General features: G+C 45.1%; 1 protein-coding gene across 4 annotated transcripts; it reads left to right on the top strand.

Annotated features, from left to right (window-relative positions):
* Positions 1–498: 498 nt before the first annotated feature.
* ZNFX1 (zinc finger NFX1-type containing 1) lies at positions 499–25,766 on the top strand. 4 transcript variants are annotated; one of them, XM_028125185.2, is made up of 14 exons: positions 499–595; positions 2,565–2,679; positions 5,289–7,088; positions 11,468–11,599; positions 12,908–13,056; positions 13,883–14,032; positions 15,089–15,203; positions 16,492–16,742; positions 18,248–18,387; positions 19,424–19,578; positions 19,926–20,071; positions 20,865–20,975; positions 21,293–21,388; positions 22,252–25,766. In XM_028125185.2, the coding sequence occupies exons 2-14, from the start codon at positions 2,619–2,621 to the stop codon at positions 24,691–24,693; spliced, it is 5,748 nt and encodes a 1,915-aa protein (XP_027980986.1). In that variant the 5' UTR covers positions 499–595; positions 2,565–2,618; the 3' UTR covers positions 24,694–25,766. The 4 variants fall into 4 exon arrangements, with proteins under 4 accessions (XP_027980986.1, XP_027980985.1, XP_027980988.1 ...); XM_028125184.2 differs by having other exon boundaries at positions 2,525–2,679; XM_028125187.2 differs by lacking the exon at positions 499–595 and adding an exon at positions 1,893–1,995.
* The last annotated feature ends 46 nt before the right edge of the window (positions 25,767–25,812 follow it).

The raw sequence follows: 25,812 nt of genomic DNA, 5'->3' as shown, positions 1-25,812 counted from the left end.
GCTTCCCCTTCCGTCCCGCGGCACGCGGTGCCCTCTGGGAAATGTAGTCTCCGAGCCGCCCGGCCCGAGGCGATCTAAGGGTTGTCAAGGCCGCTCTAGCCCCGCCCCCTTCGCCGTACACTCGGGTCCCCCGGGGCTTGTCGGCCTCGCCGCCATGTCGCGCTTCGCACGCACTAAGCCGCCCGCCGGGTTCCCCCTCCTCCGGGGCGGACTGAGGCCTAAGACGGCCTTGAGCACTGTTAACCCTCCCCCCGCAGTTCCCTCCCCTCATCCGCGCCCGCCCGAGCCCGCCGGTCCCGCCGCCGGGGGGAGCTGAGGCGACGCCAGCCGGTCCACCAGCCCCGGCCCAGCCTGAGGGCGGGGGCGCCGGCAGTGCCACAGCGCCCGGCCCCCCCCCGCTCGCAGCCCCGAGGTCCCCTCCTCTTTCCCCCAGCCCAGGTCTCCTCCTCCCGGCCGCCCGCCCGGCCCCTCGCCCCGCCCAGTGTCTGCGGGGAAAGGAAACCGAAAGTGCGCGGCGCCAGGCGGGGCCGCGGACCTTCCTGGGCCCGAGCACCAGTGCGAAGGCGGCGGCTGGGAGAAGACGCGCCGGAGCCGGGTGAGTGACCCCCGCCCCGCGCCCCGGCCCCGCACCTGCTTCTGCCCGCCGCGACCCCCGGCGCCCGCGCCGCCCGCCGCTGCCTCTGCCGGCGCTTCTCCCCGGCGCCCCGTACTCGCCTCAGCATCCCTGCCGGCTCCTTAGTACCCCGCCATCCCTTCGGCGCCCCATCTCCCCATCATCCATCTCAGAGTCCCAGGTGCCCCCCTCAGAGCCCCATTGCCCTCTCGGCGCCTCCATCGCCACCTCTACCTCTGACCCCCTCAGCTAGTTCTGCCCCCCACCCCCATCTCTGCCCTCGCTTTCTGCCCCAGCCGCCCCCTTCATCTTCGTCTGTCCTTACCTGCCATCGCCTTCTTTCCCCCCAGCTTTAGGAAGCACCCTCAGCACCTGCACTCCCCATGCCTACTTAGAGGCGCCCCCCAGCTGAGTTCAGCCCGACCCTCTTCTGAAGGCCCCCCTACCTCCCCTGCCATTCCCGGCCCAGCCTTCATGCTACCCACGTGGCCCTGACTCCCCCTCAACCCCCTAATACTTCCATCAGGACCCCCTGGGCTCCTTCCTGGGTGCCAGGGATTCCTCCATCCTTCCTTCTGCTACCCTCTAGGGACCCTGGAGAATTCCCCTGATACCCATCTCTGGCTGCGCGTTTCAGTCTCTTCCATTCCCCCCACGCTGGTAATTACCATTCTCCTCTGATTTGACCCCTCTACCGGCTTGACCCTCACTGATTTTCTTCTTCCTGCCCTTTTAGGCCTTCAGTCCCAAAGAGACCCACTTTAGTCTGCCTTTTTTCCATGGCATTTCCTGTGCTCTTTGCTCCTCCCTTTGCTTTCTTTTTTGTTTTTTCCCATTTCTTTTATCCCAGAAAATTTCTGAGTTTCTATTTTAGTATTTTTCAACAAGAGAAAGAAGGCATTTTCTCCTCAGATTTTTTTTTTTAAATTAAGGGAAAAAAAAAAACCAACAAAAACCAAAGTACTGAATCTGCACTTGAGAGCTAGGTTTGATACGGTGAGGAAAGAGATTCACCCACAATATTCCCAGCAGGAAGGAAAAGGACTCCTTTTTCTGATGAGGGTAAAAGCTACTCCTTATGGAATGCCAAATCTATTCACGGTTTCCAAGTATGAATATTTTAAAACTCAGTGAGAGGGACAGTCTCAGAAATCCCTTTGCTGAGGACTCTGAGTCACCCACTCTTTCCCTAGCCCCAGCTCATATGATGTGTGTGAGTTGTACTAAGAAGTTCCCTTAAAGGGGCTTCCTCTTCCTCTTACAGGATCACTGTCAAAAACCTTCAAGGTAGAAGAAAGGGGAGAAGGAAAGAACTACAGATTTCTAGCTGATCCTGGGGAAACAGCATCCTGTAGAGGCTAAACCTCTGGTTATTGAAACATGTAATTTCCTTCTCTTGATTCAGTAGAATAGAGGGCTTAATCAGTTTGGCTGCATTCCAAAGAATAGGATAAGGGATAACTACTTACTGATTATTTTCAAACTACAGAATACTGTAAGCTGTAAAATACTGTATAATAGAAATGCTGGGTGGGATGGTGAATGCATCATTTTTGGATTAACAGAAATGTACTAGTTTCTGTCCTGGAAACAATATTTGTCTGCTTTATGGGAGAGGAAAATGAAACCTAGCAACTGATTAAGTAACTTGACTAAAAGCATAAACCAAATAGTAGTTTTGAATGGGAATTGATAATTCTTTCTACCCCAGTGAAGTGCAGGGGTAAAGAGAAGGGGAAATTTGAAATCATCTAAATTGTGAACTTAACATTTTATATCATATTTGGGCATTCACAGAGTTGAACACTTGTGCCCATGATTAAATCTGTGTTTAACTCTTAGTTAACAGATCATTAAGATGTAGAGGCAGAAGGACTGGCTTGATGCTATTTTGGGTTTTTTTTCTGCTAGATGCTGTATTTCAAGGACCCTGATCTCTCTCAATCTGCAGATTTCCAGATAACTGAAAGTAACGTGAACGTGAAGGAATTCGGGTAACTCAGACATGGAGGGCAGAAGACCTTGCTTGGAGGGCAGGCCGAGGAATCCCTATACTAACCACAGAGGTGAGCAAGATTTTCTACCTAATGGGAAGGAAATTGAGTTCTGTATGAATGAGCAGGCCCACCTAAGATTGACAGCATCTCTCAAGTAAAGAATGACTTATTCCTTAGCCATAGCATGAATGACTCTGAAAAATAAATAGCCTTCTCTTTTCCCTAAGAGAGCTGGTGAATGGGTACAGTTCACTTTAACAAAGGTAGTGATAAGGTGTCTGAATTGGAAATAACTGGTTTAGAGTAACACCACCCAGTAGAAAGATAATCAAGTCAAAAATGTTATCTTTAATTTTCTAGTAGCATCATTAAAAAAAGCAAAAAGAAACAGGTGAAATCCGTTTTTGAAATTTGTTACTAATTTAATAAAATTTAACACCTATTTAAATAAGTATATCCAGATAATGTCATTTTATTGCAATAATTGAATACATATATTTTATTATCATAGTACTTTAATAATTTCCGTATTTTTACCTGTTCCCCCAAATTCTTAAATATTATCATGTTAAGGTGTTATCAGTATAAAAAAATTTTAATGAGATATTTACCCTATTTTTGGTATTAAGTCTTCAAAGTTACATGTGTTGTTTTACACATCTTAATCAGACTAGCCACATCTAATATTCTTAACATTCATACATGGCTAGTGGATATGTATGTGATAACATGTGTCTAGAACCCTAGTCACCAAAGCAGTTAGTTCCGAAAGCATCACTACTGCTATGATGATTGTTTGCTTAGAACTTTCTAAAACAAAACCAAATGGATTCTTGGTTTTCCCTAAGTTTGCAGTATGTCATCTGAGTTTAGCTGTGGAACAGATGAGAAGGAACTTGAAGTTTATTTTATGAGCTGCATGACTGTTGGAAGAATGTGGGAGAAACAATACAATTTTTCATTCTTTAAAACATCAAGTTTTATTAGAAGGAAGACTTTCTTCTGATATTTTGAGGGTTTGAAAAGTAAATAAGTAACACTTATAAAACTTAGATTTCAGTAATACAGTATTTATGTTTTATCAAATGTTCCTTTATGTTGTCACAATAAAATTTCCTCTACAAAGTGCAAAACAAAAAATGTACAAAAATGGATTTAGCATCTGATGTCATGAAATGGTACAATCCTCTTGACTATGATGTGTGTTCATAACATTTTTACCTTCACAGCATTGTATACAATCTTATTTTGTTGTTTTTAAGTCTCCAAGTAATTCTGCTAAGTTGGGTCAGCTCTATCAATTTTATAGGAGAGGAAAGTGAAAAAACTGGGCTTGGGTACATTGGCCAAGTTACTTAAATGTGTGGCAAGGGGCACCTGGGTGGCTCAGTTGTTGGGCGTCTGCCTTTAGCTCGGGTCATGGTCCCAGCGTCCTGGGATCGAGCCCCACATTGGGCTCCCTGCTTGGCGGAAAGCCTGCTTCTCCCTCTCCTTCTACTTATGTTCCCTCTCTTGCTGTGTCTCTCTCTGTCAAATAAATAAAATCTTAAAAAAGAAATGTGTGGCAGATTAAGGAAAACAAGTTCAGCTTTATCCACAGGGTGATGTTAACTTTCATGTGTGGATTGGGTGTATCTCCTCCCTCCCCCAACAACTTGTCTGAGGGTTGGTAGTAGATAATACTATGTGGATGAACTTGTGCTTCGGAAGGGAGAAGAACTTAAGTTTCGTTTTTGAGTTTCCTAAAACAGAAGTTCAGTTTCATTTTTCAGTTTCCTTTTCAACATATTAATTAGCTCAAAAACATTTTGGTAAAGGAAGCCCCACCATCCCCTTTGCCATCTGATGCTGGACAAATTTCAAGAAGCATTTCTCTTGTAACTTTATCCCACTTGATGACTCTGTCGCCTGTGACATAATTGTTTAGTGGTAGAACCAGTGACTCTAGAAGTCAATAGGGTATTCCCAATAGAAAAGTATTATTAGTGCTGCTAGTAATGAGAACTTTTTATGTGTCGGGTACTCTACTAAGCATCTTATAAATATTTAATCTTTACACCCACATAGATACTTAGGCATAGAGAAATTATGCAACTTGGTTATATAGTGAGGAAGTATTGAGGATGAGATCTGACGAGATCTGTTTGGCTTTGGAACTCATGCTTTGGCAATCATTTGGTATTGGCAAAAAACTAGAAGCAATGAGCTAATCTTTTTGACCCTCCGAAACAATCCCAGCTTATGAGGACTAAATGAGATACTGCAAGTATTTATTCTCTAGCATGTATTAGGCACTCAACAAATGTTTATTCCTGTTTTTTTAAGTTTTAATTTATTTAAGTAATCTCTACATCCAGAGTGAGGCTTGAACTCAGGACCCCAAGATCAAGAGTTGCATGCTTTTCCAACTAAGCCAGGGCCCCTGGCCCCAACAGATGTTTACTCTTTTTCCCTTTTGCATTCTCTGAAAAAACAATGTTTTCATAATATATACAGCAGCCGTAGTAATCTATTTTACATTTATTACATGGCTTTTTAGGAAACTTTCTCTGCAAAGAAAATCTGAGTTCCTTAGTTGTTTTCGAAAATGAGAGTCTTTCCATTGTTGTTCTATTAGATTTCCTTGCACCTTTGTTTTTGTGCTTACCCAATATTCCCATTGTGTTTATGGCCTGTAGATGATGAATTACCACCAAGAGCTAGAAATCAGGCCAATAACCCACCAGCCAATGCTCTCAGAGGAGGAGCCAACCAGCCCGGAAGGCAGCCTAGGGCCACCAACCAAGCTGTTCCTGTACGGCAGAGAGAAGAAAGGTTTGGAGCGATGGGCAGGAACCCACATCAGGGAAGGAGAAGCCATGAGGGGCACACCAGTAATGAACCTAGAGGCCAAAGACATGGTCAGGAAAATGATGCTAGGCGGAGAAATGGCAACCAGGAGGGAAGGAATCACAGACCACCATGGTCTGATGAAAACTTCCAGCAGTGGCGGACCCCCCACCAGAAGCCTTCAGAACAGCCACAGCAGGTAAAGAAACTGGGCTACAAATTCCTAGAAAATCTTCTGCAGAAAGACCCTTCTGAGGTGGTCATCACTCTTGCTACAGGTGTAGGGCTGAAAGAGCTCCTGTCTCATTCTGGTATGAAATCCAACTTCCTTGAGCTCATCTGCCAGGTTCTTCGGAAGGCTTGCAGTTCTAAAATGGACCGCCAGAGCGTTCTCCATGTCCTGGGTATACTGAAGAACTCCAAATTCCTCAAAGTCTGCCTGCCGACTTATGTGGTAGGGATGATCACTGAGCCCATCCCTGATGTTCGAAACCAGTATCCAGAACACCTAAGCAACATCATCTCTCTCCTCCAGGATCTTGTAAGTGTCTTCCCCGCCAGCTCTGTGCAGGAAACTTCCATGCTCATTTCCCTCCTGCCAGCTTCTCTGAATGCTTTGAGAGCCTCTGGGGTTGACATAGAAGAGGAGACAGAGAAGAACCTGGAAAAGGTGCAGACCATCATTGAACATCTGCAGGAAAAGAGGCGAGAGGGCACTTTAAGAGTGGACACCTACACATTAGTGCAGCCTGAGGCAGAAGACCATGTTGAGAGCTACAGGACCATGCCCATTTACCCTACTTACAATGAAGTACACTTGGATGAGAGGCCATTCCTTCGTCCCAACATCATTACTGGAAAATATGAAAGCACTGCTATCTATCTGGATACCCACTTCCGACTCTTGAGAGAAGATTTTGTTAGACCCCTACGAGAAGGCATTTTCGAACTTCTCCAAAGCTTTGAAGACCAAGGCCTGAGGAAGAGAAAGTTTGATGACATCCGAATCTACTTTGATACCAGGATTATCACCCCCGTGTGTTCATCATCAGGCATTGTCTACAAGGTGCAGTTTGACACAAAACCACTCAAGTTTGTTCGCTGGCAGAATTCCAAGCGATTGCTCTATGGATCTTTGGTGTGCATGTCCAAGGACAACTTTGAAACATTTCTTTTTGCCACTGTGTCTAACCGGGAGCAGGAAGATCTCTGCCGAGGAATTGTTCAGCTCTCCTTCAATGAGCAGAGCCAACAGTTGCTAGCAGAGGTCCAGCCATCTGACTCTTTCCTCATGGTGGAGACAACTGCATACTTTGAGGCCTATAGGCATGTCCTGGAAGGACTCCAGGAGGTCCAGGAGGAAGACGTCCCTTTCCAGAGGAACATTGTGGAGTGTGACTCTTATGTGAAGGAGCCACGGTACTTGCTAATGGGGGGTAGATATGATTTCACTCCCTTAATAAAGAATCCCTCGGCCACTGGAGAATCTCTGAGGAATGCTGAGGGCTTGAGACATCCCAGAGTGAATGTCTTAGACCCCAGCCAGTGGCCTTCAAAAGAAGCCTTGAAGCTGGATGACTCTCAAATGGAAGCCTTGCAGTTTGCTCTCACAAGGGAACTGGCTATTATTCAAGGACCTCCTGGAACAGGTAAGAGAATTTTTCAGACCACATGACATCTGCCCTATGAGATAGGCAAGGGAGGCTTGACTCTAGGTTTCTAGAGTATCTTGATTAGAGACATTCTCCTAAAATGGGCATTAGACTTATCTATAAAGTAGCTGTTCCTGGTGATTTTCAGCGGGCATCCATTGGTATGCATAGTAATCAAAATCACAAGGTTAGAGAAGACTCCTATGGGGTCAGACTTAGGAAGATGCATGACCTTTGCTTCATCAAAGGCTATGTTAATTTTTATTTGGTTTTATATTTATTTTTTAATTTTTTAAAAAATTTTATTTATTTGAGAGAGAACAAGCAGGGGGAGGAGCAGAGGGAGAGGGACAAGGAGACTCCATGCCAAGCACAGAGCCTGACTCGAGGCTCGATCCCACAACCCTGAGATCAGGACGCAAGCCAAAATCAAGAGTCGGACACCCAACTGACTGAGCCACCTAGGTGCCCCTGATTTTATGTTACTTTAAATAATATCAAATACATAATAACAGCACTATGTGCCAAGTAGTGTTTTAAATGCTTTCCATGTATCAACTCATTGCATCTTCAACAACTCTGAAGTAGAAACAATTTCCATTTTACAGATGAAAAACTAAGGCAAAAAGAGGTTGAATAATATGTTGATATTCATACAGATGGTAAGTGACAGACCTAGGACTTGAACTCAGGCGTCTGGCTCATCTTGTCCTGGCTCTCCTATCTTCCACACCATACTTCTCTTGGCTCAGAGCCTGATGCGAGGCTCGATCTCAGGAACCTGAGATCATGATCTGAACTAAACCGAGAGTCAGACGCTTAACTGACTGAGCCACCCAGGCACTGGTGGAAGGTTCTTTCTGGTAAGAAACACTTATATAATGGGAAAATATACATAATTAAAGAGATACTTTCAAGGCTTAAAAAAAAAAAAGAGGGGTGCCAGGGTGGCTCAGTCGGTTAAGCGTCTGCCTTTGGCTCAGGTCATGATCCTAGGGTCCTGGGATCGAGTCCCATGTCGGGCTCCCTGCTCAGCATGGGGTCTGCTTCTCCCTCTGCCCCTCCCCCTGCTTGTGTGTTCTCTCTCTCTCTCAAATAAATTTTTAAAAAAAGAGGATGTATCAGTTTATACTTCCACCAAGAATGAACTAGTGTTCCTATTTCCTTACATCCTTTCCGATCTTGTTATCAATCTTTTTTGCTAATCTGCAAGGTTAAAAATTTTGGCCCATTGCCTGGGTGGCTCAGTTGGTTCAGCGACTGCCTTCGGCTCAGGTCATGATCCTGGGGTCCCGGGATCGAATCCCACGATCGAGTCCCACATCGGGCTCCCTGCTCAGCAGGGAGTCTGCTTCTCTCTCTGACCCTCTTCCCTCTTGTGCTCTCTCTCTCATTCTCTCTCTCTCTCAAATAAATAAATAAATAAATAAATCAATCTTAAACAAAAATTTTGACCCATTAGTTTTTATGTTTTTGGTTTAAGATTTATTTATTTATTTAGAGAGCACATGGTTGGGGGGGGCAGAGGGAGAGAGAGAATCCTTAAGCAGACTCCCTGCCAAGTGCAGAACCCAACATGGGGCCCCAGTCCTAGGGCCCCAAGATCATGACCTGAGCCAAAATCAAGAATCAACTGCTCAACTGACTGATCCACCCAGATGCCCCTATTTTTAGTTTTAATAAAAAATGGTTCAAAGTTTTTAAAAAGTCTCCTTCCTCTTACCATTCCACTCAGTTCCCTTTCCTAAAGCAAACAATGTTATTTTCTTATTTTATCCTTCCAGAGATATTCTATGAATATTCAAGCAAATGTGTGAATTGAATATATTTATTACCCTTTACTATTTTCCTTTCTTTGTTTTTTAAAGATTTTCTTTTTTTTTTCTTTTTTTTTTTAAGATTTATTTATTTTGGGGAGATTGGGAGAGAGAGAGCAGGGGGGATGGGTAGAGGACAAGGGAAAGAAAAACTCAAGTAGACTTCATGCTGAGCACAGAGCCCAATTCAGGGCTTAGTCTGATGACCCTGAGATCATGACCTGAGCTGAAACCAAGAGTTGGATGCTTAACCAACTGTGCCACCGAGGCGCCCCTTAAAGATTTTATTTTTAAGTAATCTCCACACCCAATGTGGGGCTCGAACCGACAATCTGAGACCAAGAGTCACATGCTTCACTGACTGAGCCAGCTCCTCGGCACCCCACCCCTTAACTTTTTTTTTTAACCCACTGTGCTAGAAACACTCCTGTGCATGTTGCTTTGTCCACTTATAAAATATCTTGGTGATCTTTTCATATTGGTACATAAGTAGTAGCTCTTGTTTATGACTGCATAATATTCCATACAGTGGACTAATCTAACCAGTCCCATGTGGAAAGATTTATTAATATAAATAATATTTCAATGAATAGCCTTATTTGTGAGTCATTTCATATGCAAAAAAATAAATGCAGAAGAGAAATTCCTAACTTGATCAAAGAATATGTAAATTTGTAATTTTAATAGATCTTGCCAAATTGCCCCCTGGAAATGTGTATCACAGTGGTTAATATGTATTTGTTTAATGAAGAATGAGATTAAATATCCTTTCTTGAGTTTATTAGCTATTTATATTACTGCTTCTGTGGATTGGCTTCTTTTCAGATGGCTCCTTACTGATTTGTAGGAGCCATTTTGTCTCAAAATCTACATGTTACAGATAATTTCCCTTAATGTTAATCACTTGAAGTAGGACTTTAGTTCCAAGTATAGTAATAATTTCAGGCTTGCTTAAGTCACACACCTAAATGGTTACTAGGAAAGAGCATACCTGTGAATATGAGGGGGAAGTAATAAAGGGAGTCATTTTTGAGGTGGAAATCTCAAAAAGTACCCATTCCAAGGGGAAGGAAGTAGGAGGAGGAGATAGAGTAAATATTGAATTCTAGAGATTTTCTTTCCTCTTGAGGTATCCTTATCTGTCCAGTCCTGTAACCAGATACCTAGTTTTCCTTTTCTGCTTCCCACCCTAGCCAAACCATCATCAAGTTCCAATCGATGTTAACCTCTGAAACTTCTCCCCAGTCTGCCTCCTTATGTCTACTGCTGAAGCCAAGCCTCGGTCTTTACTTACCTGGAAGATGGCAGCCCCATCCCTATTCCTTCTTGTCCACTCTTAACTCAGTTTTCACTTCCCCAGGGAAGTCTCTTCTAACCTCATTGACTAGGTCAAAATCCCAATTATTTTTTTGGGGGGTACCGTGTATTTCTCATTTCCCACCTTTATGATTTTACATTTGTTTGTGTGATTAATATCTTTTTCTTCTGCAAGTCTGTACATTCCAGGAAGATAACCGTGGCTGTTTTGCTCACTATTGAATTTCTTGCACCTAACCCAGTGCCTGACATGTATTAGGCACTCAGTACTTATTATTTGAAGGAAAAAAAGGAAGGAAGAAATTGTTATTTATCTTGCTATACTGAAATCTTTGATTTTCTTCTATTGCTTTCTCACTTACTCTGAGTTTTTCCAGGACAGTAGCTACCTTCTCAGCCTGATACAGAGTAAGAACTTAGCTGTTTGTAGACTTAATTTTTGGCCATTTATGAATGAGTCTGTAACTCTAACTTCAATGTTGATTTCTTTGAGTTTTCCCCTCCTATCACAAAGGCAAGTCTATTGTGATATATAGAAAGCATTTCTAAATAATTTATTGCATGAGGGTACTGGGTAAAAAATACCTTACAGTTGTGAAAAAACATCTTACAGCTGTGAAAAAAGAGACAGGGGAGGGGGGATTCTTTTTATGTGCTGATGGAGAGCTATCTCCAAGGTACATTAAGTGAAAAAAGCAAGATGTAGAATCGTGAAAATAGTCTGCAACTATTTCCATTTAAAAAGGAAGGCTAGAGAAAGACTGTGTTCTTATTTGTTTGCATTTGCATAGTATGACTAACTCTAGAAAGTGACACAAAAAACTGGTAATATTGATTGCTTCCAAGAGAGGAACTGGGTGACTGGGGGCAGAAGAGCATGGGGGCTTTTCATTATATACCCATTTGTGCTTCTTGGATTTTAAACAATTTCAGTTTAAATTTTTTAAAATAATAACTTGCTGGGGCTCCTGGGTGGCTCAATATTAAGCGTCTGCCTTTGGCTCAGGTCATGATCCCAGGGTCCTGGGATCGAGCCCTGCATCAGGCTTCCTGCTCAGCGGGAAGCCTGCTTCTCCCTCTCCCACTCCCCCTGCTTGTGTTCCTGCTCTCACTCTGTATCTCTCTGTCAAATAAATAAATGAAATCTTTAAAAATAAAATAATAATTTGCTGTAAATAATTAATTACTCCTTTTAGGAAGTCTTTAATTTTTTTTTAACTCTCCTGTTCCCTTGTTTTCTAGGCAAAACCTATGTGGGTTTAAAAATTGTTCAGGCGCTTCTAACCAATGAGCCCGTCTGGCAGATTAGCGTCCAGAAATTCCCCATCTTGGTTGTATGCTACACTAATCATGCTTTGGACCAGTTTCTGGAAGGTAAGTCTAGGCAAAATTGTTCTCCATCAAGACATTTATAATTGAACTATCAGCAACTTCAGTAGCTTTTTATTGTCTTTGAACTAAGTCCATAGTCCTTTCTGTGACCTGCAAGGCTGTGTGTGGTCTGCGCCAGCCTAACTCTGAACATTATCTTCTACCTCTTCCCTTGTTCTCCCTAGCTCCAGCAACACGAATTGTCTTCAGTTCTTCCAGCTTCTCCCTTGGACCATGCTGTTTTCCCCTCCCTAGAAGGCACATTTTTCTCTCTCCCACTCTCTCCATCTTGACCTCATCTAGCCTGGTTGGCTCCAATTCATTCTTCAGGTGTCACCTTAAATCGCTCTTCAAGTAGACTCCCAATTGCCCCCAGACAAGGTTAAGTCTCCTTTTGTATTTTTTCTTCAGAAATTTAATACGTATGTAACCATTTATTGTGTGTGTTTTTACCCTGGACTCTAGTAAACACTGAGGGATGGTCCCGTTTCTTGCTATATTCACAGATTCTGGCACATACTAGGTACTCAGAAAAATACTAATTGCATTAATGAATGAATAAGTATATGTTTTTCATTTTCCTTATAATATTATTTTCCATTCTATATCTTCCTTTAATCTAGATTAAATCTTTTTTATTCTTGGGATCTTAGTTTAAATATTAGACCCTCAAGAATTAGATCACTACCCACCTAAACTAGGTAAGGTTCCCTGTTACATACTTACAGCATCATGGGCTTATAGTCTTTACTGTACCTATTGCTATTATGATAAACTGTTTAATGTGTATCTTCTCTGCCAGACTGCGAGACATGAGAACAAATTAGGAACTGAGTCTTAAGCTATATCTTAAGAACCTAGTACATGCCTGGCACACAATGACCAATCAGCGAATACCTGTAGAGTGAATAATAGAGAACATTTACTAAGTGCTTGCCTTATGCCAGGACCTGCCTGGGAGCTATACAGATGCTCTCTCATTTATCCAGACCATAGCCCTATAAGGAAAGTATTTCTGTCTTCAAATCACAGATGAAGAACTGGAGCTCAAGTTAAATAACTTGCCGTAGTTTATATAGCAATAGTGGTGAAGTCAAGATTTGGGTCCCCAGTTGTCTGATTCTAAAACCTATGTTCTTAAGCACCGCACTACTGCTCTGCAGGTCTTTCCTCTCTGGGGTAGATTCCTGTAAGCACCAGTTTGTTCCCTAAGGGAGCAGCTGTGACAACATCCCAAACACATAGAGCTCTCTCCTAAGAGAATCCAGCATAGCTCGTCTCACCTCTGCTGTGCTCCGCCTTGCTCCACAGGCATCTACAAGTGTCAGAAGACCAGCATTGTGCGGGTAGGTGGAAGGAGCAACAGTGAAATCCTGAAGCAGTTCACCCTGAGAGAGCTGAGGAACAAGCGGGAGTTCCGCCGTAGCCTCCCCATGCACCTCCGGAGGGCCTACATGAGTGTGAGTTCCGGCTGGGGCTATCCGAGATAGTTCAAGGTGGAAATATGCTAGAGAGCGGTGTCCCTCTGGGTACTCGGTCCAGGGACTTTAGGGAGGCACTCTACAGAGTGGTGAAGGACCCCGGTTCCTTCCAACAGTCCACTCTGGTGGTCCCATGGTGTGACCTTTGCCCTCATAATCAAGATGGAGAAAGGACAGAAAGGGCACACCACCCCTCCCAACCCCTGCCAGGACCTTTTAAGGCCACTTCCCCAAACCACCAGCAGCCCTAGCTTACAGCCCATCTTCTAGCTGGGCAGCAGTGTACCCAAACAAAACTCTGAGTTCCTATTACCAAGAAAGAGAGAAGTGTCTGCAACAGTGTCCTTGGTCTGTTTTTCTGTTGTATTAGTTGTTTCCTTTTCTTTTTTTTTTTCTTTTTAAAGATTTTATTTCACAGAGAGAGACAGCGAGAGAGGGAACACAAGCAGGGGGAGTGGGAGAGGGAGAAGCAGGCTTCCTGCTGAGCAGGGAGCCCGATGTGGGGCTCGATCCCAGTACCCTGAGATCATGACCCGAGCTGAAGGCAGCCGCCTAACCAACTGAGCCACCCAGGCACCCCAGTTGTTTCCTTTTCTTACTGGTTGGTAGGAGTCTTTTAGACATTTTGGATAGTAATCCTTTGGTTTTGAGACCACAATAATGTGGTTGGAAGTTGGTTTGTTGACTGGTCTATTTATTCTCTCTTCTTGCTGTTCCTGTCTTAGCTTTATTTTGTCTCACGGCAGGAACTGAATTCAGGGATGATGGTACTTCCTCATCATTTCTTTCCTTCTGTTCTTGGCAGATTGTGACACAAATGAAAGAGTCAGAGCAAGAGCTTCATGAAGGGGCCCAGACCCTGGAGTGCACCATGCGTGGTGTATTACGGGAACAGCACCTGGAGAAATACATCTCCCCTCAGCACTGGAAAAGCCTGATGAATGGACCAGTACAGGTAGGGGTCATCCTGAGGGCTCTAAGCATCTCTCTTGCCTCAGTACTTGGAGCAAGTCTCCAGCAGAAGCAGCAATCCAAAACATTAGCTGTTTTGATAATCTGTTGCTGCCATAATGTGAGAAGCACCTTTTCAGGAGGAGAGGTTGCTGAGTATACTAGTCAAGTGCAAGACAAGGCTCTGGAGCCAGCTTGTTGGATATGAATCTTGGTTTTATTCTAGGCAGGTTATTTAAATTTCTGTGCCCGCTTCCTCTTTTATAGAGTGGGGATGGTAATAACATTAAGTTGAATCATGTGAAATTGCCAGTATTTGTAAATTTGACTTGCAAAAATGAGTTTCTTAGATCAATGTAATTCTTATGGGATTGTTATTTGGATAAACAAGTTAATATTTGTAAACCACTTAGTTTAATTAGTGTGCTATAAGTGAGTGTTAAATAAAACAAACAAAATTATAACAAGGCAACCTAGCACATCTAGAGAGCCTTGAAGTCAGCAGACCTAAGTCATACAGATGGACTTGTGCCTTGGCCAGTGTGTTCCTCAGGTCTCTCAGCAGTCAAACGGGGGTAATAACGCCTGCCTTCAAAGGATATTCTAAGGACTAACTGACATGATTTCTGTAAAGTGGCTGGCCAGGAACCCAGTGAAACGGTAGCTCTCTTATCAATGAGTTGTTGACTTCTAGGGTTACATACCCAGAAGTCTGAAGGGGTCAGTCAGGATCCATAAATGACTAACAGGCTAGATATGAGACATTGGAAAGTAGCGAGGGCTTGGCGGACTGGAAAAGAAGTGATGGCAGCCCACTTCCAGCCATTTGTTGCCATTCTTGAATGCAGGCTCATTGCTGCCATAGATCCCGATTTTATCGAGAGAGGAAATTTTTATTTTTAAAATTCTATGCAAGTCATATTTAATGATCCAGTTGCCCAAGGGTTGCCAACTTACACCCTCTAAATTTTAAGGGAACTACTTTTGATCCTTCATGAAGTCTTTCCTTTTACACTGGTTGTCATAGAATTCTTGTGACTGATAATTATTCCTTCCTCAGGATAGCGAATGGATTTGCTTCCAAGGCTGGAAGCATTCCATGATGCTGGAGTGGCTGGGTCTGGGTGTCGGCTCTTTCACCCAAAATGTTGCTCCAACAGGACCTGAAAATACAGGTAAGAATGCATGTCTACCTAGAATCACATCTTAAGGTGGAATATGGTAAAGACCAGAGAGTAAAACTCAAAAGTAATACCTAGAATGTATAAAGAGCAATAATCAACCAGAGAGAGACAAATAATAGCTTGATAGGAAAATAGATAAAAGACATTTTACAAGCACATCACAAAATAGGAAATTCTAATGGTCAGTAAACATACAAAGAGTGCTCATTAGAAATGAGAGGAGCTAAAACCACAATGAGATGCTTTTATGCACCAGATTGGCAAAAATTCTGAAGTTTGCTATAATCCCACACTGATAAGAATGTGGAGCAGTAGGAATTCTGCTAATGGGGATATTAATTGGCACAACCACTTTATAATAATAGAAAAAGTCAAATAGAAAGAACTCAAATGTTCATCAACATTTGTACAGCAGATGGATCAATTACTGTGTCCATTCAGATCATGAAATACTTTACAACAACGAAAAGGAATGAGTCACAGTGTATATATGGCAATGTATGAATCTCAAAAACAGGCTGAATGGAAAAAGCAAGCTGTAGGAAAATATACACAATATTATTCCTTTGGTATAGAGTTCAAAAAAGTAGGGGAAAAAAAAGCCAAAACTAGATGATGTGTTGTCTAGAGGTGTGTATTTATTATATATATGGTAAAGTTATTTTAAAAGAAAGGTGGGGAGCAAGGGATGAGCAATAAAATTCAGGTTAGACGGGCCCCTGAGGGTCATCAAGAAATGGGTGATTTGCTCCTTAAATTGGGTGTGAGGTACCTGGATGTTCATTTTATGAACTTTTATTATCTTTTAAATTGCCCATTTACATTGCATATCTCTTGTGTATTTGACATAAGTAAAACCTTTCTTAAAAAGGGATACCTTTGGGGCGCCTGGCTGGCTCAGTTGGTTAGGCGTCTGCCTTCAACTCAGGTCATGGTCCCAGAGTCCTGGGATCGAGCCCCATGTCCAGCTCCCTGCTTCGCAGGGAGTCTGCTTCTCCCTCTCCTGCCCCTCCCTCTGCTCCTTCTCTCTTTTGCTCACTCTCTCTCAAGTAAATAAATAAAATCTAAAAAAAAAAGGAATACATTTATATGGTATTTAAAAATATAACGAAAAAGTACCTAAGTCTCCCTCTGCTAACTCTCATGTCCCCCAGTTTCACCTGCTAGAGGTAACCACTTAAACCCCGTGGGAGTGTCTTCTTGCATCTGAGCTCTTGTAAGTGCCCTGTGCTGTTGTTTGGCTCGAGTCTCACCGCGGTCCTGCCCGCTCTCCTCCTAGCCCAGGCCGAAGGGGAGGAGGAGGACGCCGAAGGGGAGGAGGAGGGCTCGCTGATCGAGATTGCAGAGGAGGCTGACCTCATTCAAGCCGACCGCGTGATCGAGGAGGAAGAGGTGGTGAGGCCCCGGCGGCGGAAGAAGGAGGAGAATGGGGCAGTCCACGAGTTGGCTAAAGTGCTTTTGGCCATGAGACTGGACAACTATGGCCCTGGGACAGCAGCTGGGCAGGAGCAGACTGCAGGAGAGTGGGAGGTAAACTCACCTGCTTGTGTCCTCTGGAAGCCCTAACAGAACGGGGAATGGGAGTTCAGTTACTACTGCCAGCTGGGTGGGGGTTAAACTCTTCTGAAAGGGGCCTGAGAACAGCTGTTGTGATTAGAACTGCAGCCCCTTGTTTTCACCTCCTCCTATCACAGCAGTGTATTCACCTTGTCCTCACAGTTAACTTAATTTGCCCAATTACAACCTAACCATAGTATAAGATGGGTCCAGTTCCCAAGAGTATACAAATTATGTTCTTTCAGAGGGGCCTTGGCAAGAAATTCCAACTTAGAAAAACAGGTAACCAAATGCCTCTCTTGAACTTTTGTAAAAATGCTTCACATGTGGGTCAGATCAAACACGACCTCAGTGCTTGGTGCTTTCGTGGATATTATCTTCTCAAGTACAAATAAGCCTATGAACAATACATTAGGACTAGAGAATTCAAGTAAAGCAGAATGAAGCAAGCTGCACAGCCTGGATGGAATACTCAGCCTTCATTCACCCTGGAATTTGATGTTTTCCTTCAAGCCAGAATGGTGTATGAACACCCACACTTTCCCTCTGGTCCTTCCTTTGGTAGAACCAATTGGTCCTCGGAATTTACCATGCATTGCTATGGCAGTAGAGGACCAGATACTCAAAATAACATTTTCTGACCTCCACTGATGATTTAATGGACTTTCAAAGGCAACTTTTGAGTAGATGCAATTTTCACTCAGCTCCTAGCTTTGAACCTGATCTTCTAGTTCAGTTCACCATCACTGTATGTGATGGATGGAGCCTGATCCCAGCATGTGGAGTTACGGATTGGGCATCTCTCTGCCACATGGCCTTAGGAGGAGTTGATTTGTTTGGTTTTGAGGTGGGGGGAAGGTACATAATACTGTGACATTCATCTTTCATGCCAATCCTTCTAAAGGCTCATGGCCTCAGACTTAGTACAGAGCCAGGGGAGAGTACTTTCCCCTAAGTGTTGCCTTTCACCCACTTGTTGAAGGTACTGTGATGGCGTTAAGACCATCTTAGCAGGCCCTGTACGACATTCAGCAAGACTCAGTGTCTACTACTTTGGTGACGTGTTTTAGGAATGAGAAATACAGTGTGGTCAAAAGATGTTCAGTGATAACTAGCATCAGCAGTATTCCAAGTGCTTTCCATGTATTTATTCCTTCGGTCAGTTCAGCAGCTCTGTGAAGATGTACCGTTATTATTCTCTTTATAGAAGGGGATGCTGAGGTACATAGAGGTTGAGTAACTTACTCTAGGTCCCACAGTTTAATAAGAGGTAGATGAGGCTTTGAACCCAGGCAGACTGACTCCAGAGCCCTCATTTAGCCACTCTGCAGTGGAGTATGTGTTGGGAGAGGGTGAGACAGAGAAGTTCTTCTGAGGTGGCGGCTCCCGTCTTTATTGTGCTCTGGCCTGCACCTTGGTCTTAGAACTGGGCCCACTTCTGCTCAGATGGTAACTCTGGCTGGTATTGATGTCCACAGACCCAGCGCGGCCAGAAAAAGAAAATGAAGAAGAAAGTGAAGGTTGAACTTCGCAAACTGAACACCATGACTGAGGCTGAGGCCAATGAAATCCAGGATGTTTGGCAGCTGGACCTGAATTCTCGATGGCAGCTATATAGGTATTATGCCCACTCCCCACCCCCGCCCCCCAACCAGTTCATGTAATTTCCCCAAGGGGTTCTTTTTCTGTTCCTGGAACATAACCCCCCTGTTGTTCCACCCCGACCTTCAACAGTGTTAACTGATGATTGGTTGAAAACCCCCCTGAGCTGGGTGCTAGGGGTGCAGCCATGGGATAAAAATGACACTCGGCTCTAGCCTTATAGAGCTTACAGTCTATCCAGGGAAACAAATCGGTTAATTGCACAAATAAAAAGTTACAAGTGGACATAAACACTAAGAAAGAAAGGAGCAAGGAGTGCTAAGGATATTAACAGGGGATCTGAGCTGGTCTGAGGTATCCAGGAAAGTGACATTGGAGGCAAGAGCTGAAGGATTAGGAGACATTAGCAAGACCAGCAGGGAATGGGGAGCAGATGAAATTATGGGGACCACATGCATAAAGGCTTGACCTGGGAAGGAGTATGGCCGTTTGAGAAATGGAAAGAAGGCAGCCAGCATGGCTGTGTCTCAGAGCAGTGGAAAGCTAAGTCAGAGAGGTGGGCGGGGGCCTGACCGCAAGGCCTCATGGAGCAAAGATGAAGAGCCTGGATTATCAAAAGCCACTTTTCAAAGTGTATTGAAAAGCTGTTGGAATGTTTTATAGCAGAGTAGTGTAGTGATATGATTTGTTTTATTTGTAAACCAAGACTGGAGAATTAGGGGAGGGGACTCAGGCAGGGATGGGGCAGGGAGGATTTATGAGAAATTCTTGAAGCTTTTGAAGCCCCTTACTCTCTTCTTAATAATTAACATCTATTCTTTATCCTACTCCCCTTCTTAGCTCCTGGCCACCTATGTACACGTCTCTGCACATCTTTTTGTTGGGCAAGTTGGACTCTTGGGTCCCAGTAAACCTGGGTCTCTTCTTCCTCTCTCTCTCTGGTCTGTAAGCTCCTCAAGGGTCTAGGTTCCACTTTATACACACTGAAGAGGGTTCCTCCACCTTTTCAAAGAGCACACATCTTCCTCTTTCTGGTCCTTCACATTCTCCAGGCTGTGGCTACAGATGTACCAGGCTGACACCCGCCGAAAGATCCTCAACTATGAGCGCCAGTACCGCACATCAGCAGAGCGAATGGCGGAGCTGAGGCTCCAGGAAGACCTGCACATCCTGAAAGATGCCCAGGTTGTAGGAATGACAACCACAGGTAGGAAAGCATGGGGAACTCTGCCTGATCCAGCTGTTCACTCCTGATGCCAAGCTCCTCTCAGACTAAGACAGGTAAAGAGGAGCTTCTTTAGTAGTTTAGAGGGAAAAGGCCATGAGAAGCTGCTGAAAGCAAGCTGTGTTTAGGGAACTGATGGTGAAATGTATCCATTTATTCCTGCTGCATTCGGAACCCCAGCAATGACCAATACGGGTGATGCTCTGGAGATCACCCAGCAGCACTTGTTCTCTCATTCAGTGGTCAGCATAGCCCTGGTGAATGTGAGGGCTCAGTTGTCACAGGGTCCAGTGCTTGAGCTCAGGGAGCCTCTTCTGTCTTGACTCCAGGTGCTGCAAAATACCGTCAGATTCTACAGAAGGTGGAGCCTCGGATTGTCATTGTGGAAGAGGCTGCCGAAGTCCTCGAGGCCCACACCATTGCCACACTGAGCAAAGCTTGCCAGCACCTCATTCTGATTGGGGACCACCAGCAGGTAGGGCAGGAGCCCCTAGAAGATGAAGAGAGAGGACTGAGGGGTGCACTCACCAGTCCTCAAGCTTAGTGGCTTTCTATGATTCTTTCCCTCACCTTCCACATTCAATCTAAGAGCAAGTGCTCTTAGATTTGGGGTATATTTCAGAGGTAGTGTCATTCATTTTATCTCTTTTCTCTGCTACTTTTATAATCTACATTGGCCATTAAGTGGACTATTCAAACAGTATGCTTCCTGTTCCCCTACTTCCATTTTTGCTTTCCTCTAATCCATTCTTTATAAAGGAGCCAGTGAATATTAAAAAAAAAAAAAAAAATCAGATCATATCACTCTACAGTTTAAGACCCTCCAGTGATTTTCCATTGATTTAATATAAAAATCAGGCTTCTTAAAGTGGCCTACAGAGGCAAATATTCTCAGGTACAGCCTGCTTCCCTGACTTCTCCTATCACCATCTCATTTGCCCACTGTGTTCCCACCCCTGCCCTCCTCCTGCTTCCTCTCATGGTTTGCTTTTCAAATGATGGGCAGCTTCTCCATGCTGACATCAACTCAGATGTCACTCTTTAGAGAGGCCTATTTAAAGGAACTCCTCCCCTGAGCACTCTGTCACATCACCCGTATTTCTTACCTTCATGGCCCTTGTGGCTCTTTATGCTTAGCCTGTCAGTACTTAGAATAGTGCCTGGCACACATAAGGCACTTAAAAAAACATTTTGATGAGTGGGTGGGTAGGTGGGAGGATGAATAAAATATGTCAATACAGAGTCCTCAGACTTGTTTCTTTTCTCAGCTGCGCCCCAGTGCCAACGTGTATGATCTAGCCAAGAATTTCAACCTTGAGGTATCCCTCTTTGAACGGCTGGTGAAAGTAAACATTCCCTTTGTCCGTCTGAATTACCAGGTGAGAAGCTGAACTTTTATTATTACCTCCAAAATGTCTAGGAGAAGTCTCCTGGGAGTGTACCAACTGCCAGTAAGAAAGTCTCATAAAAATAAAACTGGTTTAATAATGCAGTGACTGTCAGACTTCCTTTCTGTTTCAAAATACCACAAGATCAGCCTGTGTTGAGTTTCTGTTGGATAAAGGAGTTGTTTACATTCTGTTCTTTTCTCCCTATTCTTTTCACGTTACCTCAAGGTTTTGCACCAGCAACCTAGTCTTTAGAAAACTTATTCTCTGCCCATGTTTCTAATGACATATAATATATCTTGTTTCAGCACCGCATGCGCCCTGAAATTGCCAGGCTTTTGACCCCCTACATTTACCAGGATCTGGAGAATCATCCCTCTGTTCTCAAATATGAGAAGATAAAGGTGAGTCTGCCCTACCTGATCTTTCTGTGATGCTCTCAACAACCTAGAAGGCTGTATTTCCTTAGGATGGAAAAGGGTTTTCAGAAGGGACTAAAGCCAGCTTTTTTTTTTTTTTTTTTTAAGATTTTATTTGAGAGAGCATGAGCACGAGCGGGGGGGGGTGGGGGCAGAGGGAGAGGGAGAAGCAGGCTCTCTGCTGAGTAGGGAGCCTAATGCAGGACTCGATCCCAGGACCCTGGGATTATGAGCTGAGCCAAGGCAGACGATTAACCGACTGAGCCACTCAGGTGCCCCAGAGCCAGCTTTTTTAAAAGCTGGTTAAGGGGAGAAATAATAGAAGTTGAGAGATAGAGACGTGAGTTTTGAATCCCAGCTCTGCCACTTAGTAGCTTTGTAACTTTTCAGCAAGTTATATACCATTTCTGAGTGTCAGGGTCTTCTGTACGTTGAGAATAATGGGTGCTGCCTCATTATGTTATTGTTTTGAGGGAAATAATGTGTGTAAACCGGTCAGCACGGCGGAGTGCTTGTAAGTTAGCTGGTCCCTCAACATCTTCATCATCATCAGCTGCTGCCTATTTCCTGGACTATAATAGTTGGATTGTGGATGGCTGTTTTAAATATTTATATCAAACAAACGTATTAAAAACTAAGATAGACGAATTCTTTATCCATTTCTCTACTTGCCGTGGTCCCAAAAGAAAGCACATGGTGATTGACTCCAAAATTAAAGATTGTGGTACAGAGTATACAAAAAGCCTTGCAAGGTCTCTCCCTGGAATAGGGCCAGTGGCCAATACGTGTGAAGATAGAAAAAATTGCATGAGTGAACCTCCTAACATATCACTTCTTTTCCTTTCTAGGGGGTCTCTTCCAACCTTTTCTTTGTGGAACACAATTTTCCTGAACAGGAAATCCAAGAAGGCAAAAGCCACCAGAACCAGCATGAGGCTCGCTTCGTGGTAGAACTGTGCAAGTATTTCCTGTGCCAGGAGTACCTGCCCTCCCAGATCACCATCCTCACCACCTACACTGGGCAGCTCTTCTGCCTGCGCAAACTTATGCCAGCCAAGACATTTGCTGGTGTCAAGGTCCATGTGGTTGACAAATACCAGGGAGAAGAGAATGACATCATCCTCCTCTCATTAGTGCGGAGCAACGAGGAAGGCAAGGTGGGTTTTCTCCAGATATCCAACCGCATCTGTGTGGCCTTGTCCCGTGCCAAGAAGGGGATGTACTGCATTGGAAACATGCAGATGCTGGCCAAGGTGCCCTTGTGGAGCAAGATCATCCATACTCTTCGAGAGAACAATCAAATAGGCCGCACGCTCCGGCTGTGCTGCCAGAACCATCCCGATACCCACACCTTAGTATCCAAAGCTTCTGATTTCCAAAAAGTGCCCGAAGGAGGCTGCAGCCTACCCTGTGAGTTCCGGCTAGGCTGTGGGCATGTCTGCACCCGTGCCTGCCACCCCTATGATTCCTCACACAAGGAGTTCCAGTGCATGAAGCCATGCCAGAAAGTCATCTGCCAGGACGGGCACCGGTGCCCTCTGGTTTGCTTCCAGGAGTGTCAGCCTTGTCAGGTGAAGGTGCGCAAAATCATTCTTCGGTGCGGCCACGAACAAATGGTTCCTTGTTCAATGCCTGAGGCAGATTTTTGCTGCCAAGAGCCTTGCCCCAAGGTTCTGAAATGTGGACACAGGTGCAGCCACCCCTGCGGTGAAGACTGTGTGTGGTTATGTTCGGAAATGGTCACCGTGAAACTCAAATGTGGGCACAGCCAGCAGGTGAAGTGTGGTAACGTGCAAGACCTCATGTATGACCTGCCAGTCAAGTGCACCGCCAAGTGTGGCACCATCTTGGACTGTGAGCATCCTTGTCCTGGCTCCTGCCACAGCTGCTTCGAAGGGCGCTTTCATGAGCGCTGTCAGCAGCCCTGCAAGCGCCTGCTCATCTGCTCACACAAGTGCCAGGAGCCGTGCCTCGGCGAGTGCCCACCCTGCCAGCGGACCTGCCAGAACCGCTGTGTCCACAGCCAGTGCAAGAAGAAGTGTGGGGAGCTGTGCAGCCCCTGCGTGGAACCCTGTGTCTGGCGCTGCCAGCACTACCAGTGCACCAAACTCTGCTCTGAACCCTGCAACCGACCCCCATGCTACGTGCCTTGTACTAAGCTGCTGGCTTGTGGCCACCCCTGCATTGGTCTGTGTGGGGAGCCATGCCCCAAGAAGTGCCGTGTCTGCCACCAGGAAGAAGTCACTCAGATCTTCTTTGGCTTTGAGGATGAGCCTGACGCCCGCTTTGTGCAGCTAGAAGACTGCAGCCACATCTTTGAGGTGCAAGCCCTGGACCGCTACATGAATGAGCAGAAGGATGACGAAGTTGCCATCAGGTTGAAAGTGTGCCCTATCTGCCAGGTGCCCATCCGTAAAAACCTGCGCTATGGAACCAGCATCAAACAGCGGCTGGAAGAGATTGAAATCGTCAAGGAAAAGATTCAGGGCTCGGCAGGGGAAATTGCAGCCAGCCAGGAACGACTTAAGGCCCTGCTAGAGAGCAAGAGCCTCCTCCATCAGCAGCTTCCTGAAGACTTTGTGATGTTGAAGGAGAAGCTAGACCAGAAAAATCTGTCCATGAAGGACCTCGGCCTTGTTGAGAATTACATCAGCTTCTATGACCACTTGGCGGGCCTGTGGGATTCTCTGAAAAAGGTGAAGGTCTCAGAGCAAGAGAGAGTGGGGATTCGACTACAACAGGTCCATGAGTGGCTAGCCAAGAAGCGTTTGAGCTTTACCAGCCAGGAGCTGGATGACCTCCAAAGTGAAATCCAGAGGCTCACGTACCTGGTGAACCTCCTGTCCCGCTGCAAGATAGCAGAGGGGAAGATGAGAGGTAGCACAGCAGAAGAGGTCTACAGTGTCCGGAAGATCCTTGAGAAAACATGCAAGTTCACCCAGGAGGATGAACAGCTTGTGCAGAAAAAGATGGAAGCTCTGAAAAACACCCTTCCCTGCTCTGGCCTGGGCATCTCAGAGGAAGAACGAGTGCAGATAGTCAATGCTATGGGTTTTCCTCGTGGCCACTGGTTCAAGTGCCCCAATGGCCACATCTACGTGATTAGCGATTGCGGGGGAGCCATGCAGAGGGGCACATGTCCTGACTGTAAGGAGGTGATTGGGGGCATAAATCATACCCTGGAAAGGAGCAATCAGCTTGCCTCTGAGATGGATGGAGCCCAGCATGCTGCCTGGTCTGACACGGCCAACAACCTGATGAACTTTGAGGAGATCCAGAGGATGCTGTAGGAAGATGGCACACCGCTGCCTTGTGCCTGGCCACCTCCCGGCTGGGGTCGGCTCCCTCTTGAGGGAACCGAAGTTTGTTTTTATTATTGTCCTTTAGTCTTAGCACCTATTTAAGGATCCACTTTTAGGGGTTGCCCACATTTGTTTCTAGATTTCCCCTGCGCTAGAATAAGCACTTTACCTCCAAAACTGAGAGCAAAGTTAACAGATTTCTTCTCTTTTTTTCTCCTGCAAGTTAGTGGACAGGCTCCCTGGAGCACGTTTGGGGCTTCCACCTTGAGCTACCTGCCGGTATCTCTGGGTCCTGACTCAGTCAGATGTTTTTTCTGCAGTGCTCCAGGGGCACAGAGTATGAACTCAGTGAAGCAGACTGAATTCTAATTGCCAGGCCCTAACTTGTAGACTAATTTTAATTCTAATAAACAGAGGTCCAGAGGAGTTGTTTATGAACTGCTTATCCTTTCAAGGAGCACAAAAATCCCTCCCACCCTCCTCCTCGGGCACCCTCACTCCCGGAGACGGAGGCATGTGATAAGGCAAAGACTTCAGTGACTAACCCTGACCCAGTTACATATTCACTGAGAGTGGAAAAGTGTGACTACCCACAGCTGGGGGCTTATGCAGCAGGCCCAGGCTAACCTAAGGAGTGATTCCCCAATACCCTCTCCTATGACTGGCACTTTGGGATGGTGGAGGTTTGTCTGCAGGAGGAGGAGTTCAGTAACAGTGCTGGTTCCCCAGGGCCCTGAATGGAACTAAACTTACATTTGGTACCAGCAGCACCTATCCAAAGTGTGACCCTTTGTCCCAACACTATTACAGCTTTCCGTGGGCAGGGTTAGCATGCCAGCAGCTTCTGCAGGCCCCAGACCCATGCCGGAAGCCAGCCCCCAGGCCTGCTGCCTGCATACATTTTCCCTCAGTCCAGTGTTCCTAGAACAGACACTTAGGCATCTCAGGTCTTTCTAATGTTGGTGAGAAAAATGTCCTTTTCCTATGTATGCATATTCTTTTTTGTCTTTACTATGCACTTTAGCCTATAAAGCCAATTAATAAAAACGATGATTGAGAAATTTCAGTGGTCCACATTTGTCGTCAACTGTTAGAAGCAGCTCGGAC

The sequence above is a fragment of the Eumetopias jubatus genome, unplaced genomic scaffold (genome assembly GCF_037043125.1).
Source record: "Eumetopias jubatus isolate StellerSeaLion01/CBP00866 unplaced genomic scaffold, mEumJub1_p1.0 scaffold_9, whole genome shotgun sequence".
Taxonomy (NCBI): domain Eukaryota; kingdom Metazoa; phylum Chordata; class Mammalia; order Carnivora; family Otariidae; genus Eumetopias; species Eumetopias jubatus.
Note: the sequence above shows the minus strand (reverse complement) of the source record. Positions and strands in the feature narration are given on the sequence as shown.

Bases quoted from the DNA above. Each gene is read 5' to 3' on its own strand.
- ZNFX1 (XM_028125185.2), top strand. From the start codon at position 2,619: ATGGAGGGCAGAAGACCTTGCTTGGAGGGCAGGCCGAGGAATCCCTAT. The intron at 2,680-5,288 runs GTGAGCAAGATT...TATGGCCTGTAG, and splicing joins TCCCTATACTAACCACAGAG to ATGATGAATTACCACCAAGA. The intron at 16,743-18,247 runs GTAAACTCACCT...TGATGTCCACAG, and splicing joins AGACTGCAGGAGAGTGGGAG to ACCCAGCGCGGCCAGAAAAA.